The sequence below is a fragment of the Loxodonta africana genome, chromosome X (genome assembly GCF_030014295.1).
Source record: "Loxodonta africana isolate mLoxAfr1 chromosome X, mLoxAfr1.hap2, whole genome shotgun sequence".
NCBI classification, from domain to species: Eukaryota; Metazoa; Chordata; class Mammalia; order Proboscidea; family Elephantidae; genus Loxodonta; species Loxodonta africana.
The window spans coordinates 146,213,245-146,227,921 of NC_087369.1; the positions used below are offsets into that span (position 1 = coordinate 146,213,245).

A 14,677-nucleotide genomic window follows, 5' to 3' on the forward strand; every position below is an offset into this window, starting at 1 on the left:
TACAGAATAAAAATCCTTACAGAAGGCTGTGGAACAGCAGTCTGAAATTGGAAGTACTAGTCAGGTCAGCTACGTGTGCGTGAGTTCCTCCAAGAAAACAAGAATGTTGCATCCAGTCTGTAGCCTTCTTCTTGTCCACAAGCTATAACACACTCCAATTTCTCCAAAAGTTTCTTTCAATACTCGTGACTATGCTTTTGCTTCCATTACACTGAACTCCAGGACAATTGCCCTTACATGAACACACCTTTATAAATATACTTTGCCCTGACTTTCAGGTGGTATTACAGTGGGGCTTGGTCTGATTAAAAATAAATTTGAAAAAAAAAAAGAGTGGAAATCAAATGATGGAATGCTTGAAACTGTATCAATAGTGATGAAAAAGAAAAGCCTTATGAACATTATAACTTAATTTTATAGCTCTCTATGTAATTAACTGGGAATTCCAAATTATACATTGTCAAATTTGCATACATTTGGCTATGTTATATATAATGTCTTATATTATATATAGTCTATATATTATAGATCTTCTAGATAAATTGACAGTAAAGGACGCGCTTATTTTATACATTATTTTGCTGGGTTAAAAATAAAACATATGCTATTTATATGGCAAGTGTTTTTGCTGAGAGTATGAATTCAGTTTTATTCTCCTTTCTTTCAGGAGTCATGCTTCTAACCAATCATGATTAGAATGACGACTAGAAATAAATGTATTTAAATGTCTGTTAAACTGTGACATTTTCGGCTCATTTGGGTTTCTAGACTATAGTGCAAGAGTCAAAACAAAACAAAACAAGAAAGCACAAATAAAATGGGCCTAACTAGCAAAAAGAAACAACCATGGAGACAAGTTTTCTTCACAGGAGAGTCCAACTACTGTGCTCTCACCTAACTTGCTTGAATGGCGTCTGACTGTCCAGTGTCAGCCACCTATGTCTTCTGGGCATGAGAAATTGGTATATTTCTCATATAAAAGCTTTTCCTTTCATCAGGAAACGGCAATGAATGGTTCTTTCATTAATTTAACCTTCAGAACTACAAGTCAATGGAGGCAGTCTTTCTACTCAGCTTAACTGGAAGCAATGTACGCAATATCTCCATGTTCTTATTAAGAAATGCCAAAATGTTTCTCTTAGATTTACTACTCATTAACGCTATTGTTTTTCTTTCTTCCCCAAAGCTTGGGAAGTGGTAAAGAGAACAGTAATAGTTCAAGGCAGTATTAAAACCACAGCTGTAAGTGATAAAAAGTGCATTTCCTGAACATAATACAAATAAAACTTTAAGAAACTAAGGGCACAAACTAACTAAATGTTTATTACAAACTAGAAATGCACAGTTCAAGGTAATTACTATTAAGTAAAAGCTTCAAATATTTGTTTCTAATGGATATTTAAAGCGGTTTGAAAATGACACATCAGTGAATTGCAAAAAAGTATAATCACTTAAAATATAAGCAAAATAGACTCTAATATTGATATCCTGGATTAGTGATAAAATACACCATCACATTTATGAACGCACTCTCTATATACAGCTCATAACTTCTTTTTCCATTGATTTAAAAGAACGTCAGAGGTTCTAAGAACTTAAGGTCCATTTTTAGGCTGGTGTGGAGGTATTCAAATGTTCAACAAGTTTGTTAGTAATTTAAAAATTCCTTCCTGAATAAATACTGTACCATTAACACAGGCCTGATTCAGGAAAAACCCAATAATATGATTTAGTCTGGATTAGCAATTTCTTGAGCTGGTGTGCTTCCAAACAGAGAGATGAGTTCAGCATGAATTCTCTGTCTCTCTCTCTCTCTTTTGGAATGCACGTGAACCCGAAGGTTTTGAAAATGAAATGTTTGAATTCATCTTCCCTTACTCTCTGTGGGTCCTTGTGTAGGAGGAGCCAGACTCTTTAAAAACCTTAACAGGAGCCTGGATCCTGGCTTTGCATATTTTCAAACAAACTGTCATCACAAAGCAAGGCAATGACCCCACACTGCATTTAGATAGTAGCTGGAAAGAATCCAAACTGTAACATCCCATCATAAATTCTCCTTCAGACATAGCCAATGTCCAGACTTGGTGATGAAAGTGCTGAAGCCAGCTCAGGGGAATTTTCTACAGGCCGCATTGTGCTGTCATGTATTTTCATTTGTGGTAACTTAAAATTACCCAGCATTTTACAAACTGTCTCTTTGTCACTGGGCACAAATCTCCCAGCTCACCAAGGGGCTTCTTTCCCTGCAGGATTCATAGAGTTTGAGAAACTGCAGCGGATATTAATACTGATCCTGACCTTTTTTCCCCAACTTTTAAATTGTCACAAAACAAAAGATCCCCTCCTGGAAAATTGTCGGTTTTTTCCCTAGGTAGGAGAGGTGATTAATAAATAAATAAATAAATGGGTAAAGACAGAAAACTAAAAGAATTAAAAAAAATTAAACCATATAAATTAAGTTAATAAGAAATAGTCTGCCTCTCTTGACCTGAAATGTTTAAGATTGGAAAAGCCAAACTAAACCCATTGCCGTCAAGTCAATTTCAGACTCATAGCGACCCTAAAGAACAGAGTAGAACCGTCCCATAGGGTATCTAAGGAGCGGCTGATTGGTTCGAACTGCCGACCTTTTGGTTAGCAGCTGTAGCTCTTAACCAGTGCGCCACTAGGGCTCCTTAGATTGGAAAAGGCTCACTTAATTAAATTTTTCGAATATGGCTGGGGGATGTTCAATAAAGAATGGTACATTTGAAAGAGAAACCTAAATGGGCTGAAACAATGAGGCAGCGCCTACCGTGATGTTTGGTTTGGTACTTTCCTTTCACCTTGTACTAGGCCTATTTTTAAAGGTTTGGCTCTTATGAATTTCCACAGTAGTTGATGTGTTTATCAGCATCCTAGGCATGTATGCCTGCTAAAGCCTTTTTTTTTTTTGTACCAGAGTCATACTTCTTAGTAAATTACCTTTCATGTGCACAAAACCATTGGATTAGTGTATAAATACTGAATCACTCACGTGAAACTATGACCAAAACACACCCTATATATAAATGAGAAATTCCTACCCGGGTTAACAAAAGTTATGTTTACATGACGCCAATACATCTGGACAATTTGGTAAAAAAATTTTTACCAAAACAGGTTGTGTGGGAGAGAGGTTAAATTGACCAGCTGCTTTGGTATCATGTAGACACAAGCAAATAGTGGCTATTGGGTTTGGTTACCACACCCACAGGGAAGCGCGGTTGACAGAACCCAGCTACCACACGCCAAAACACAGCACAACAACATGGCATTTACTTGAACAAGCAAGGAGGAATAATAAGGGAGGAGGGCAAATGGGTTCTGACTCTAGGAGATGGTTGCTGAGGACATTTTACACTTGTTTTTAAGTTTCCTATAACAGATCTGGAAAATGTGAAAGGGCTGGCAGTCTTTGGAAATGCAAGGTTCAGATACTATTGGCACCACCTTTTAAAATAGCCTGCAAGTTCTGCCAACGGTTAAATATGAAACTTTGTGTCACAATAGATATAGAACCTTGGGTTCTTTCTATATATTTGAACATATGCATGGCTCAACAAATTTAAAGTGGTGCTTTCTGAAAAAAATTTTTTTTTAGCCATTTGAGTTCTACTTGTGTTATTTTGAATACTGCCACACAAGAACTAAAAATCTTTGTCATTTCTTAAAGAGGTTAAACAAACAATATTAAAATACCATCTTCCGTCACATTGAAAGGCAGTTGGATATGTTTTTCCTCCATATTTATATATACAGAGTTCTGATCTAGAAAACCAATACAATAAACCATTTTATGTTTTAAAAACAGGCAGTCTTTGGTGACGCAAAGGCAGAGATTTTTTTTGTTACCTCCTGCCTATTTCGCTCTGTCTCATAAAGTGAATATTGTTGGCACTGTCAGAAAGTTCTAAATACTGCTCAACAGACAAAACAAAATACCCATCATAACCTTGTACCCTCCCAGTGCTCAGAAGCTGCTGCTTTTCCCCCTCTGTCCATGCCCGAATACCCTCTTCCCCTTCTTGCAGCCTTCTCTGTTCCTTAGTCCAGGCCTGGGCCACCGCTCGAAGTCTGGCAATCTCCAACACGTGGTTCTTTTCCTCTTCGACAGTTGTCCCATACCGGATGTTGAAGCACAGAGCTCCGTGCTGGAGCTGGATATCTGCAAACCGTCTAGTCCTTCCATTCAACACAGAAGTCATTTGGGATACAGTGACATTGACACCATTCTCCAAAATCCGCCTCCCCCCAGTGTTACCGATCAGTACCAGGTCTTCCTCCAGAGATCCAAGCTTAATGAAGTAGTGAGTGTCCCTCCCCTCTATGGTAAAATGGAGGTTTTCCAGGTAATGAGCATTATTGAGAATAGCAGCAAGCCGCCTGCTATCTTCATTGGCTACTCCTATAATATCGGCTGTGACTATGCCATCCTTGATGGCAAATTTGATACCTTTTCCAAAAACAGAAGGGACAGCAGCAAACCTTGGTTGTTTTCCTCCTTCAAGGCACCGTCCATCACTATACTGGGGAGTCATAGGAAGCTGGTCCAAGGAAATGAAATTCCTGAGCTGTTTCTGCAGCTCACACTGAATACCCAGGATAGTCTAGGAAAGAAAAAAAAAAAAAAGGCACAGTGAAAATGCAGTGCAGGGTTAGGCACCTGCCATGTGGTTGGTGCTCAGGAAAAACAAAGGCTTGCAATGTTGCTTCCTCCTATCTTTAATTGGCCGGTGACTGACTGAAAAACGGGTCACATTTGGAATTTCTCCCTCAGAGATTTGGAAAAGAAAAGACTAACAACTGACTTGATCACCTGGCATGTATTTCTTAATATCTTGATTGAGTTGAGCATAACGAAATAGCTTCAAACTTGATATCAGAATCTCAGAGCTAGAAGGTGCTTCAAGTTAAGTGGGTCCAGCTCCCCCAAAACAGACATTTTATTTCACCTGTTGGACTAACACTATTATTACTGTGTGTAGAGTAATACATTAAGCACAGTGAGGTATAAAGAGATGTATAAGGCATGGCTTTTGCCTTCAAGTAGCTTATGACCTTATATATGTCTATGGCAAATCTGAAAGAAGTTCACCGATGTTTTTCTGTGGGCTTAAGTCACTGAATTCTATGCGTAAAAGATGTTGAAACGGTGAATGCTTTTGTTATACATATACTCACCACGATAAAAAATAATTAAAAGAATGCTTTTACTATGGAAATTTTCAAACATACTAAAAAATAAAGAATAATGATCCTCCATGTACCCATTACAAAGCTTCAGCAATTATCAACATTTTGCTAAACTTGTTTTCTAGGACTTTTCATTACAAGGAACATTTACATATTATACATATTTAAAAAAAGGGATAAGCCTGTTGCCCGTTTAGAATTTTCTTTTTCGTATACTTTTTTATACTTAAATATCAAGCCCTCTTACTCAAATTTCAGTTTTATTTTGTTAAAGCCAATTTTTTCCCCAAATGCAGATATTCCTATTTTTTTTCAATTGAAAAAAAAAGTTGCTGTATGTTTCCATTTGTACATCATACACCTGATGAAATCATCTGTTGAATGTTGAATGCTTTTGGTATTCCTTTTTCCAGACTATCCCTGGAGTATTTATCATTCTGGCTTCATTTCTCTTGTAGGTTCTCATATACTTTATCAGAATAATTTTAATGATTTTATCCCCACACTATTAATGCACTATCCCCTAAATGATTTTACAGTTGGCAATCGGATGTTTTGATGCTTCTTAGTGAACAATTGTCTTTACACAGATTCCATAATTGACCTTGGTAGCCCGTTCTGGAATTTGAAAAGTTCCTTTTTCTTCTTGTTTATCTGTCATAAACCAAAAAAAAGGAAAAAACCAAACCCACTGCCGTCAAGTGGATTCCGACTCCTAGCGACTCTATAGGACGGAGTAGAACTGCCCCATTGAGCTTCCAAGGAGCGCCTGGTGGATTCAAACTGCGGACCTCTTGGTTACCAGCTGTAGTACTTAACCACTACGCCACCAGGGTTTCCTTATCTATCATAAAAAAAAAAAAAACATAGCAGCCATCAAATCACCTGTTAGTGTTTTCTTTTCCAAAAGCTCTGATGCCCTGATCCCTCATGGATGCTTTTGTCTACCTCCTCATTAATCATGGATATTTCAGCAAATATTCAAAAAGACTAACATATAAGTAAGCAAATGTATGTCAATAACATTTCATGGTGTTAGATGCTCTGCAATTCTACCTTGTTGTTTTTTTTTTTTCCAGCCAAATAGAGAAGGTAAAACTTTTACTAACCTTTCCAGGATCCCACTCTTGTGTTTTTGTTTGAAGTTGCAGAAGCTCATAAGTTAATTCCAAATTTTCCAATTCAGGTTTTGGAAACCCAGGTAGCACGTTGTGTAATTGGAAACCAAATAGCTCCAACCAACTTCCAATATCTGTGAGACACAAGATGTAAAAGAAAAAAAAAATTTAAAGCACATACTTTACAATCTTTGTTGAGAGCTTGAAAGCTGCCTTCCTATCCTCAACGTGTTTAGGCACCGGGAAGTTAGGGATAAAATTCCTCCTTATACTCCCTACTCTAAGACGTATGATCCTTCCTATACAGGGAACCCTTTCAATTTGTGGATAACCCCAGAGATAGGCTCAGTTTTTTTGCAATGAAGCTTCCAGTGTGGTAGTGGTACTCAGGCTACACAGTCTGTGATATTCGATTTAATTGATGTGACATAATTCTGCATTTTTATTTTATGAAATTTTTCATATAAGCTTTTAAGAGTGAAAATTACACAGAGAAACAGCTTAAAAGGAAAGAAGAAATGTACTGGGATGCAAAAGCATCATGTTTTGTGCTAACTCGCACTGTTTTGCTCACTCTAGAAAACTAAGGAAGGCAGTGAATGCACAATACCTTGCGGGCTAACCGGCAGGAAGAGGAAGCATATTTACAAAGGCATTGAGATTCTGTGATAAACAGCACTGAGTTATCTCAGGTTTAGCTTAAAGTTTTATACTGTTTACATACCTGTGGTATACTTTGCAACATCTTGAATTTTGCCAACTGGATAGTTATTTTCAAAGGAGTAGAGGTTGAATGGCTTAGGAAGGAGGTTCAGCTGTTTCCATACGTGATGATTAGGCGTTGTCCATCTGCCGGCAACAACATCATAATCCCGTTGCCCCAGGAGCACTAACTTTGTAAGGAAATCATAGAGTCCTCCATGAAAACCAATGATGACCTGAAAGTCAGGGTAAGTGTCATGATAGATATCTCCATAAGGAGTGTACAATATCTCTTTTATCACCTGACCTCGGCTGCTGAACACAGCTAGTGGGGTGCCTGTATTATCACAGGCTACATAATATTCTTCCCCACTGCTTAACTCCATGGCAATAAGGTGACCTTGGAGATCATAATACAGAGATGTAATCTCTGAGCTCGTATGGTTGTACAAATGAGTAACTCTTATGGGGTTGGCAAGGTCTGCATAAAAGAACTGCAGGTGCTGCCCTAGGCTGGACTTACTGGCGACACGTCGCCCAAGTCCATCATAGTAATACTGCACAGTCCAGCCAGAAACCTTATTGTAGGCTTTCTGCAGCAGACCGTTAGAATTATATTCAAATACGTCATTTCCCCTCTGCCTCAGAAAACCATCTTCATCCATTTTATACTGAATTTCTCCCAGTCTGGTGATGCGGTCTCGGAGGTCATATCGGAGAGGAGTAAGACGAGCACTATTCCCATGGCTTAAGAGGTTGATGTTTCCATTCAGATCATAACTATAACGCCATTGGGTTCTATCATTTACAGAAACAGTTTGAAGCTGCCCATCAGCATCGTATTCATAGAAGTATCTTGTGATATTGGCATCTACTCCTACTCTTATATCACATATTACCATACGGCCCATATTGTCATATTGAATTGTCATCCAGTAGGCAATTGCCTTTAGAATTTCATATTGAACTTCGATAACTTGTCCGTTGGCACTGAAGATCTTGGTGTGCTTCATCACTGTAGTAGTTATGACCTGATTCAAATCGTAATTAATTACGCTGAATTTTCCAAACTGTTCTGTTCTACCAGAGACATCAACATATCGGTATAGATCTATGGGCAAAGGGGTTTCATTTATCACAGCTTGCATGCTGGTGACACGGAAGTTGTTGTAGCTGTAGTCAAACCGTGCGTTCACAAGACCTTCTTCACTGAATCTGAAAATCTGGCGTCCAATAAGAGGCCCTGTAGGAACCAAAAGAAAAATAATAATGAGAACAGAGCTAGGCGATTAATGTCGAGCAATCAGCAAGGTTTAGTGTTATTTATTTTTGATGCTTTCACATTCCAAATAAAATATTAGAGATTGACCTCTGATATCTAATGTCTGGGCATATCATCTCATAGATATTTATTCTCCCAGTAGTGGTCAGCAAATACGGAAATTAAAAAATATTGTATAGTATAGGTATAGAATAATTTCATTATAGGAGCTAGAAAAGTAATAACCCATCCAGTAGCCTGGAGTGATGAAACTAAGATTATAAACACACATTCTGACTATAATCACTGGAAAAAAAATGCTTTCATTTCATTTAACCCAAGCTACAAAGTCAGAGGGTCAGGTTCTGACAAAGTCCAGTTTTAAAGTAATGGATTTGGGCGTTTTATAAACCCAAAGGATGAAATGCCTTCAAAAGTTCTGACTTTTGAAGCTATTTGTCATCAACTGAGGCTTATACAGGTTACATAGGGCTTGAGCTAGTTTCGGTGAGATTCATATCTTGCACCTGCATCTTTGGGAAGATGTGGTGGTGGGTAGGACACTACAGTTAAACTAGGTACTTAGATTTCAATTTTCTTGAGAGCTGGGAGGTGGATACCTGTTTTTAAGAAACCAGCTTTCATGTAGCCTCTAATACATGTTTTTAATTTTCAATGCAAGATAATTTGATAACTAAAAGGAAGATAATTTGATAACTGAAATGAAAGTTTGTTGGATTGAACGTCTCTAAGGTTAATGCCTTTATCTCAGACTACAGTCAGCAAAAATTTCAGAAGGAAATACTGATGTTGTCATATACCCAAACCAAACCAAACCCATTGTCGTCAAGTTGATTCCGAATCTTAGCAACCCTATAGGGCAGAGTAGAACCGCCCCATAGTTTCCAAGGAGAGCCTGGTGGATTTGAACTGCCGGCCTTTCGGTTAGCAGACATAGCACTTAACCACTATGTCACCAGGGTTTCTGCAATGTTGTATATTATTTACACTACTTTTTCCCCACAAACCTGTTTGCCTGTATCTGATTGTGCAAATGAATCCGTCATGCATCAGATGTATTGTCTTAATCACTCCAGATGATTCTTCGTAAGTTAGTGTGACCTGAGTGGTATCATAGAGAATTTCAGACAGCCTTGCTTGTTTGGTGTACTTGTATAAAACTCTACGCCCTGTCCCCAGATGCAGGGTCTGTAGCAGCCGGCCATCTCGACTATAGTCTTGGATGAAAGAAGTGCTACTGTCCGGTGGGGTGTAAATGTTCCGGTAGTAACCCACTGAAAGCATGGTTTGTAAGCTGTGGCGCACCATACTAGGCATGGTGACTGAGAGCAGACAATCCGATTGGTCATACTCAAAGATGTAACGCCGCTGGCTATGCAAGAGGAGCATCACAGACTGAAATGAGACAAAAGAAAAACAGCATAATAGGTACCACTGAATTTGAGGAGATTAGAGAAAATACACCTTTGTCCATTCAATACAAACTTATTCACCATCTACTGTGTGCCAGGCACTGTGGTAGACCCTTGTGAATACAGGAGTGCACAAGATAGTGTCTGTTCTCATGGAATTTCCAGTTTCATGGAAGAGAAAGTCAAGTAACCAAACAATTACAATACAGTGTGATATGCGTTATGACAGAAGTACAGGGTGCTTATGGGAGGTGGAAGAGCAACTAACCCAGAGGTAAGGGGTCAATCAAGGGAGGCTTCCTGGGGAAAGTGGCATCGACTTGACACCTAAAAGATGACTAGGGACTGGTCAGGTAAAGACAGGGAAGGAGTGGGGTGGGGAAGTAGGAGGGTGTAGGGCCACTGGTGGTTCAGTGGTAGAATTCCTGCCTTCCATGTGGGAGACCTGGGTTTGATTCTCAGCCAATGCACCTCATGCATAGCCACCACCCATCCGTCAGTGGAGGCTTGCATGTTGCTATGATGCTGAACGGGTTACAGCGGGGCTTCTGGACTAAGACAGACTAGGAACAAAGGCCTGGCGATCTACTTTCGAAAATCAGTCAAAGAAAACCGTACAGATCACAACTGTCTGACAGCTAACAACAACAAAACTCCTTACAGAGGGTGGAGCATCGTGAAGGCCTTCATATGAAAAAGAACATGGCCTTTTCAGATGAGACGAATTTTGGTGTGTTTTAGGGGGTGGGGTATTTATTGAAGAATGGCAAGAAATAAGGCCAATTAGGTAGGCAGAGTCAAGATCATGTTGGGCTTCCTGAGCCATGTTAAGGAGTTTGGACTTCAACATGTTGGCAGCAGGGAGCCATTAAGGGTTTTAGGCAATTTGGGGAGGGGGTGCTTGCAGAGTAGAGAGAAACAATCAAGTCTATATTTTAGAAAGGTCACTGTTGTTTCAGTGCAGAGATGGAGTGAAGGGAGGTAAATGGAGGGGAGAGGGATGCAGGGTATATTAACTCATAGTGGCCAAAAGATAGTTATTGGCTTCATGTAGTAGATGTATTTCTGAAAAGGTGCATATAAAATATTATTACAGTAAGTCCTTGGTTACAGATGCCGGACTTACAGACAACTTGTACTTGCCCTTTAATGTTATGTACATTTGCCCTCACTTTGGAAGGACTGAATCAACCCCCACTAGCCACAAAGTCTTCCTCACAATCACCTTCACTTGCTGCACGTGGGGCTTTTAAATCATTGAAAAGGCTTGGAGCCTTTTCTTGTACTAAACCAAAAAACCTAAACCCACTGCCGTCAAGTCGATTCCGACCCATAGCGACCCTATAGAACAGAGAACTGCCCCACAGAGTTTCCAAGGAGTGCCTGGTGGATTTGAACCGCCAGCCTCTTGGTTAGCAGCTGTAGCACTTAGCCACTACGCCACCAGGGTTTCCCTTGTACTAAGGTAAGGCTAAGTAAGAACTGGATGCACCTTTTCTGAGACACACTTAGGACCTGATCTCCTTCATAACCTGGGGCCTGCCTGTATGATTTTGCAATTCATGTTTTAATTGTATGAGGCAGACATGTCATTAAAAGTGAAGAATTCTCTGGTTATAGAACACCTCACCCCTAAACTGATCGGTATTTCAGAAATAGTTATTTGCTGAGGTATAATGCCTTGCATGTAATTAATAGGTGTTTCATAAATATTGGTTCATCTTATTTTAACTTTAAATATAAACATAAAAGGAGCAGTGTTTTAGGGAGGACGCAATCCTGTTTATAATTGACTAGCACTTAAATCTGACCTCTTGTTAAAAATAAAATCCGCTCACCCTTGGAGATCCTGAGACAACACACTGGAGGGGAGTGGTGCTTTACCCCTTCCCTCTTGAGAATTATCAAGCAAAATGATTTGGTCAAGCTTTATTTCTGAAGTTTGTGGTATGAAGACAATAGGTATGCTTTCATTTTCTAAATGAAAATTATATAAATATTTATGTGTGAATTATATAAACATGGATAATGTACATTTAAATCTTCTAAACATGAAATTATAGTCTAATATTGAATACGCTTTTTGAAACGGTATCTCCCCCTCCCCTGTCCTTCTGAGAATTATTGATTTTGAATCACATGTCAGTATTAAGTCAAAGTCAGTGGTTATTTGCTTGTTCTTTCTTTTCCACCAACCACTATGCCTGGGGATATAGAGTTTTGTGGGGTAACCCTGTCAACTCGTCACTTGTGGACAACCTGCAACTTGCTGCAGCTTGCAGTTCCACAGTTCTGACCTCTGAAAACCCTGCATGACAAAGGACAGGGGACTTGGAAATCCTACAGGGGCATGGGGACACAAAGGGAGAACTTCCTCCCTGAACGAAAACAGACCCGTCAGGGAATTTCCCTATGAATGGGGTAGCGGGGGGCGGGGTGCAGGGGTGGAGAGGCTTTATGTAGGAATAGGGGAAAAATGCCTTTGCAGCATTATCTCTAGGCGGGGAGTCAGACTTCCCAGCGCTTCTCCATTGTCTTGTCAATGTGCCACGAACAAAGGACATCTGTCACCTGTGACACGGGCCAGGGACCATCACCATATGGACCCCACATATTATCTAGCACCAGCCTGCCTGGGCCATGCTTTTTCCAGTCGCTGCACCAGCTTTGCCAAACATTTTCAGCATATCGTTTTTGTATTCTCAGTTCTCATCCCCCAGCCTGCAGCAAACCACTGCCTGAACTCCGTTCCCAGGTGGTGCTGATGCCTCGCTTTCTCTCAAGCTGCCTGGTCAGTTTTAAAGCTTTCTGCCAATGGCAAGAATATGGATGACGTGCTGTCAGGATACTGTTTTGCCCTCATTTGGCTGCTCTTCCGCTTTGGGTGGGCATCATTATCAGTTTGTTCAAAAACAACGTTTATGAGTCCAGCCAGTGTCCACAGTGCTGCCACAGAATAAAAGGCCGTTTCTTATTAGTCCAAAGAATACAGTGGGAGACTTTTTACTTATAAAAAATTGATCGTGAGATCTTAAAAGAGATCTTTGTTAAGAGAACAAAAAGAACAATTGTGACCGTATACTCATTTGAACAAGAATAGGTATGGGACCATTAGGACAAATTTGAAAAGTTAAAGCATTCAAATTACCTCCAGATGGCAGTGTTGGACCACATGGAAGATCTAGCCAAAGCCTGCATTCTTTCTCGGCAGCCTTTGAAAACTTCAGCCCCAAAGAGGCAATTTCATGCAAACGTGTCAGACTAAAGCATCTTATTAAATGCTTATAAAATATATTTAAATGCATTTTTAAAATGAAGTTCTTAAGAATGATTTTAGGACATGGAAAGTTTTACATTTACTGTAATACAAAATTTTAGCCCCACAAGTCTTCAAAATATAATTAACTCAGAGAAGTCTAATAAATCAGGATTGAGAATTAATGACCACATAGAGAAAATTTAGGAAACAATAATTGATTTTTTTTAATAGAGAAGAGATCATTTAAGCAACCACAGCCATTACCCAAATAATTATTTTTCTCTTAATGGCTACAGACCATTGTGCAGGAAAGTAATATGCATAACTTTCACTTACTGTAGAGGAAATCAAACAATTTTTACAAAATGAGTGCTGTTAAGGCGAAAAATCTGCTGTTGATTTTTTGTAATGTCCTGGCAAGCAAGTTTACAGAGGTAAAGCCGGAAGTATTTTGGGGTTATAAAAAAGAGATACACATTTTTTTAAAGGTTGAGAGAATTCTTTAAAATATATTACACGAGGCAGCCTCTTTGTCACCATTCCCCTCCAGTCACAGGAAAAGAATGTGCTAGCAGAGGACTGGGGGGAAGACAGGGAGACAGAACCTCATACAATCACTGGAAAAGTTACATGCGTATTGGATTTTGGTAAATTCAATCTTCTTTCTCCTTTTCTCTAGAATCACAATTTCAAAGATGCTTGAATTTCCTTCCTGTTTTGCCTTTCTATTTCTCTTTTTCCTTCCCTTTTTCCCTGTTTTGATTTATCTTCAAGTGGCTGCAAGTTCTAGCATTTAAGTTCTCTACCTGTATGTAAATATTTAAATGTACTATTGAAATGGAAAGAAACTAGCTTTGATTGAATGACTAGATGTGCTGGGTGCTTTAAAAACTTTTTTTTATATTATTTCATTTAATCATCATATCTATCTGGTGAATTAGTTATCACCAGTAATGGTGACGTTAATAAAATCAATCTTGTGATAAATGATTTTTGTAAAGAACCATTCCATAATTATGTGTTTGGTGGGTTCTTGAGTTTTACACAATAGGCTTGCTTAAGTAGTCGTGCGCGACCCTTTTAGAGAACAAATTAAACATGAAATCAAGAAAAGGACAAAAGTCAACCAAAAGGCACCAATGATTTGGCTTGTCTACTGGTCAGTAAACTAGTCTTTGGAAACCACTAAGGCTTTTCCCAATAAATTAACTATTCTGGGTCAATTGGCCACATTTCTGTCCACTGCAGACATGGACAGTCTAACAGAGGTGGGTTTTTTTTCTTAAAGAATTATTGCCAACTAAGTTTCTATAGCAAACAGAATTCATGTGAAGTTTGCTTCACGTTGATTCTTTTGACTCCTCAGGTTAGTCTGATGAAATAATCAGTTAATTTACAAAAGAGAAACAATAAAATCGGTTAATTGGGGTCAGACAAAAAAAAAAACATTGCAGTTGAGTTGATTCCGACTCATAGAGACCCTGAAGGACAGAGTAGAACTGCCCTATAGGATTTTTCCAAGGAGCACCTGGTGGATTTGAACTGCCAGCCTTTTGGTTAGCAGCCATAGCTCTTAACCACTGTGCCACCAGGGTTTACTAATTCTGGTTAGAGAAGAGGCTAAATAACTCCATGCAGGGCTGAAATTTAAGTTTTCAGTAGGCTCTTTATTATTGTACAGAGAACCTAA

General features: G+C 39.1%; 2 protein-coding genes across 8 annotated transcripts in view; one reads left to right on the top strand and one right to left on the bottom strand.

Moving 5' to 3' along the window:
• The window catches only part of SH2D1A (SH2 domain containing 1A), a 33,052-nt gene extending 25,604 nt beyond the window's left edge, over nucleotides 1-7,448 (top strand). Inside the window, exon 4 of the mRNA XM_064277564.1 lies at nucleotides 6-7,448. Within this exon, the coding sequence (XP_064133634.1) occupies nucleotides 6-10 (5 nt within the window). The 3' untranslated portion in view covers nucleotides 11-7,448. The remainder of the gene's footprint in view (nucleotides 1-5) is intronic.
• The window catches only part of TENM1 (teneurin transmembrane protein 1), a 618,409-nt gene continuing 607,000 nt past the window's right edge, over nucleotides 3,269-14,677 (bottom strand). For all 7 annotated transcript variants that reach the window (XM_010594654.3, XM_003414757.3, XM_003414758.4 and 4 more), the window contains 4 exons: nucleotides 9,324-9,711; nucleotides 7,057-8,277; nucleotides 6,324-6,466; nucleotides 3,269-4,628 (listed from right to left, as the gene is read on the bottom strand). In XM_010594654.3, the coding sequence (XP_010592956.1) occupies nucleotides 3,870-4,628; nucleotides 6,324-6,466; nucleotides 7,057-8,277; nucleotides 9,324-9,711 (2,511 nt within the window). In that variant the 3' untranslated portion in view covers nucleotides 3,269-3,869. The remainder of the gene's footprint in view (nucleotides 4,629-6,323; nucleotides 6,467-7,056; nucleotides 8,278-9,323; nucleotides 9,712-14,677) is intronic.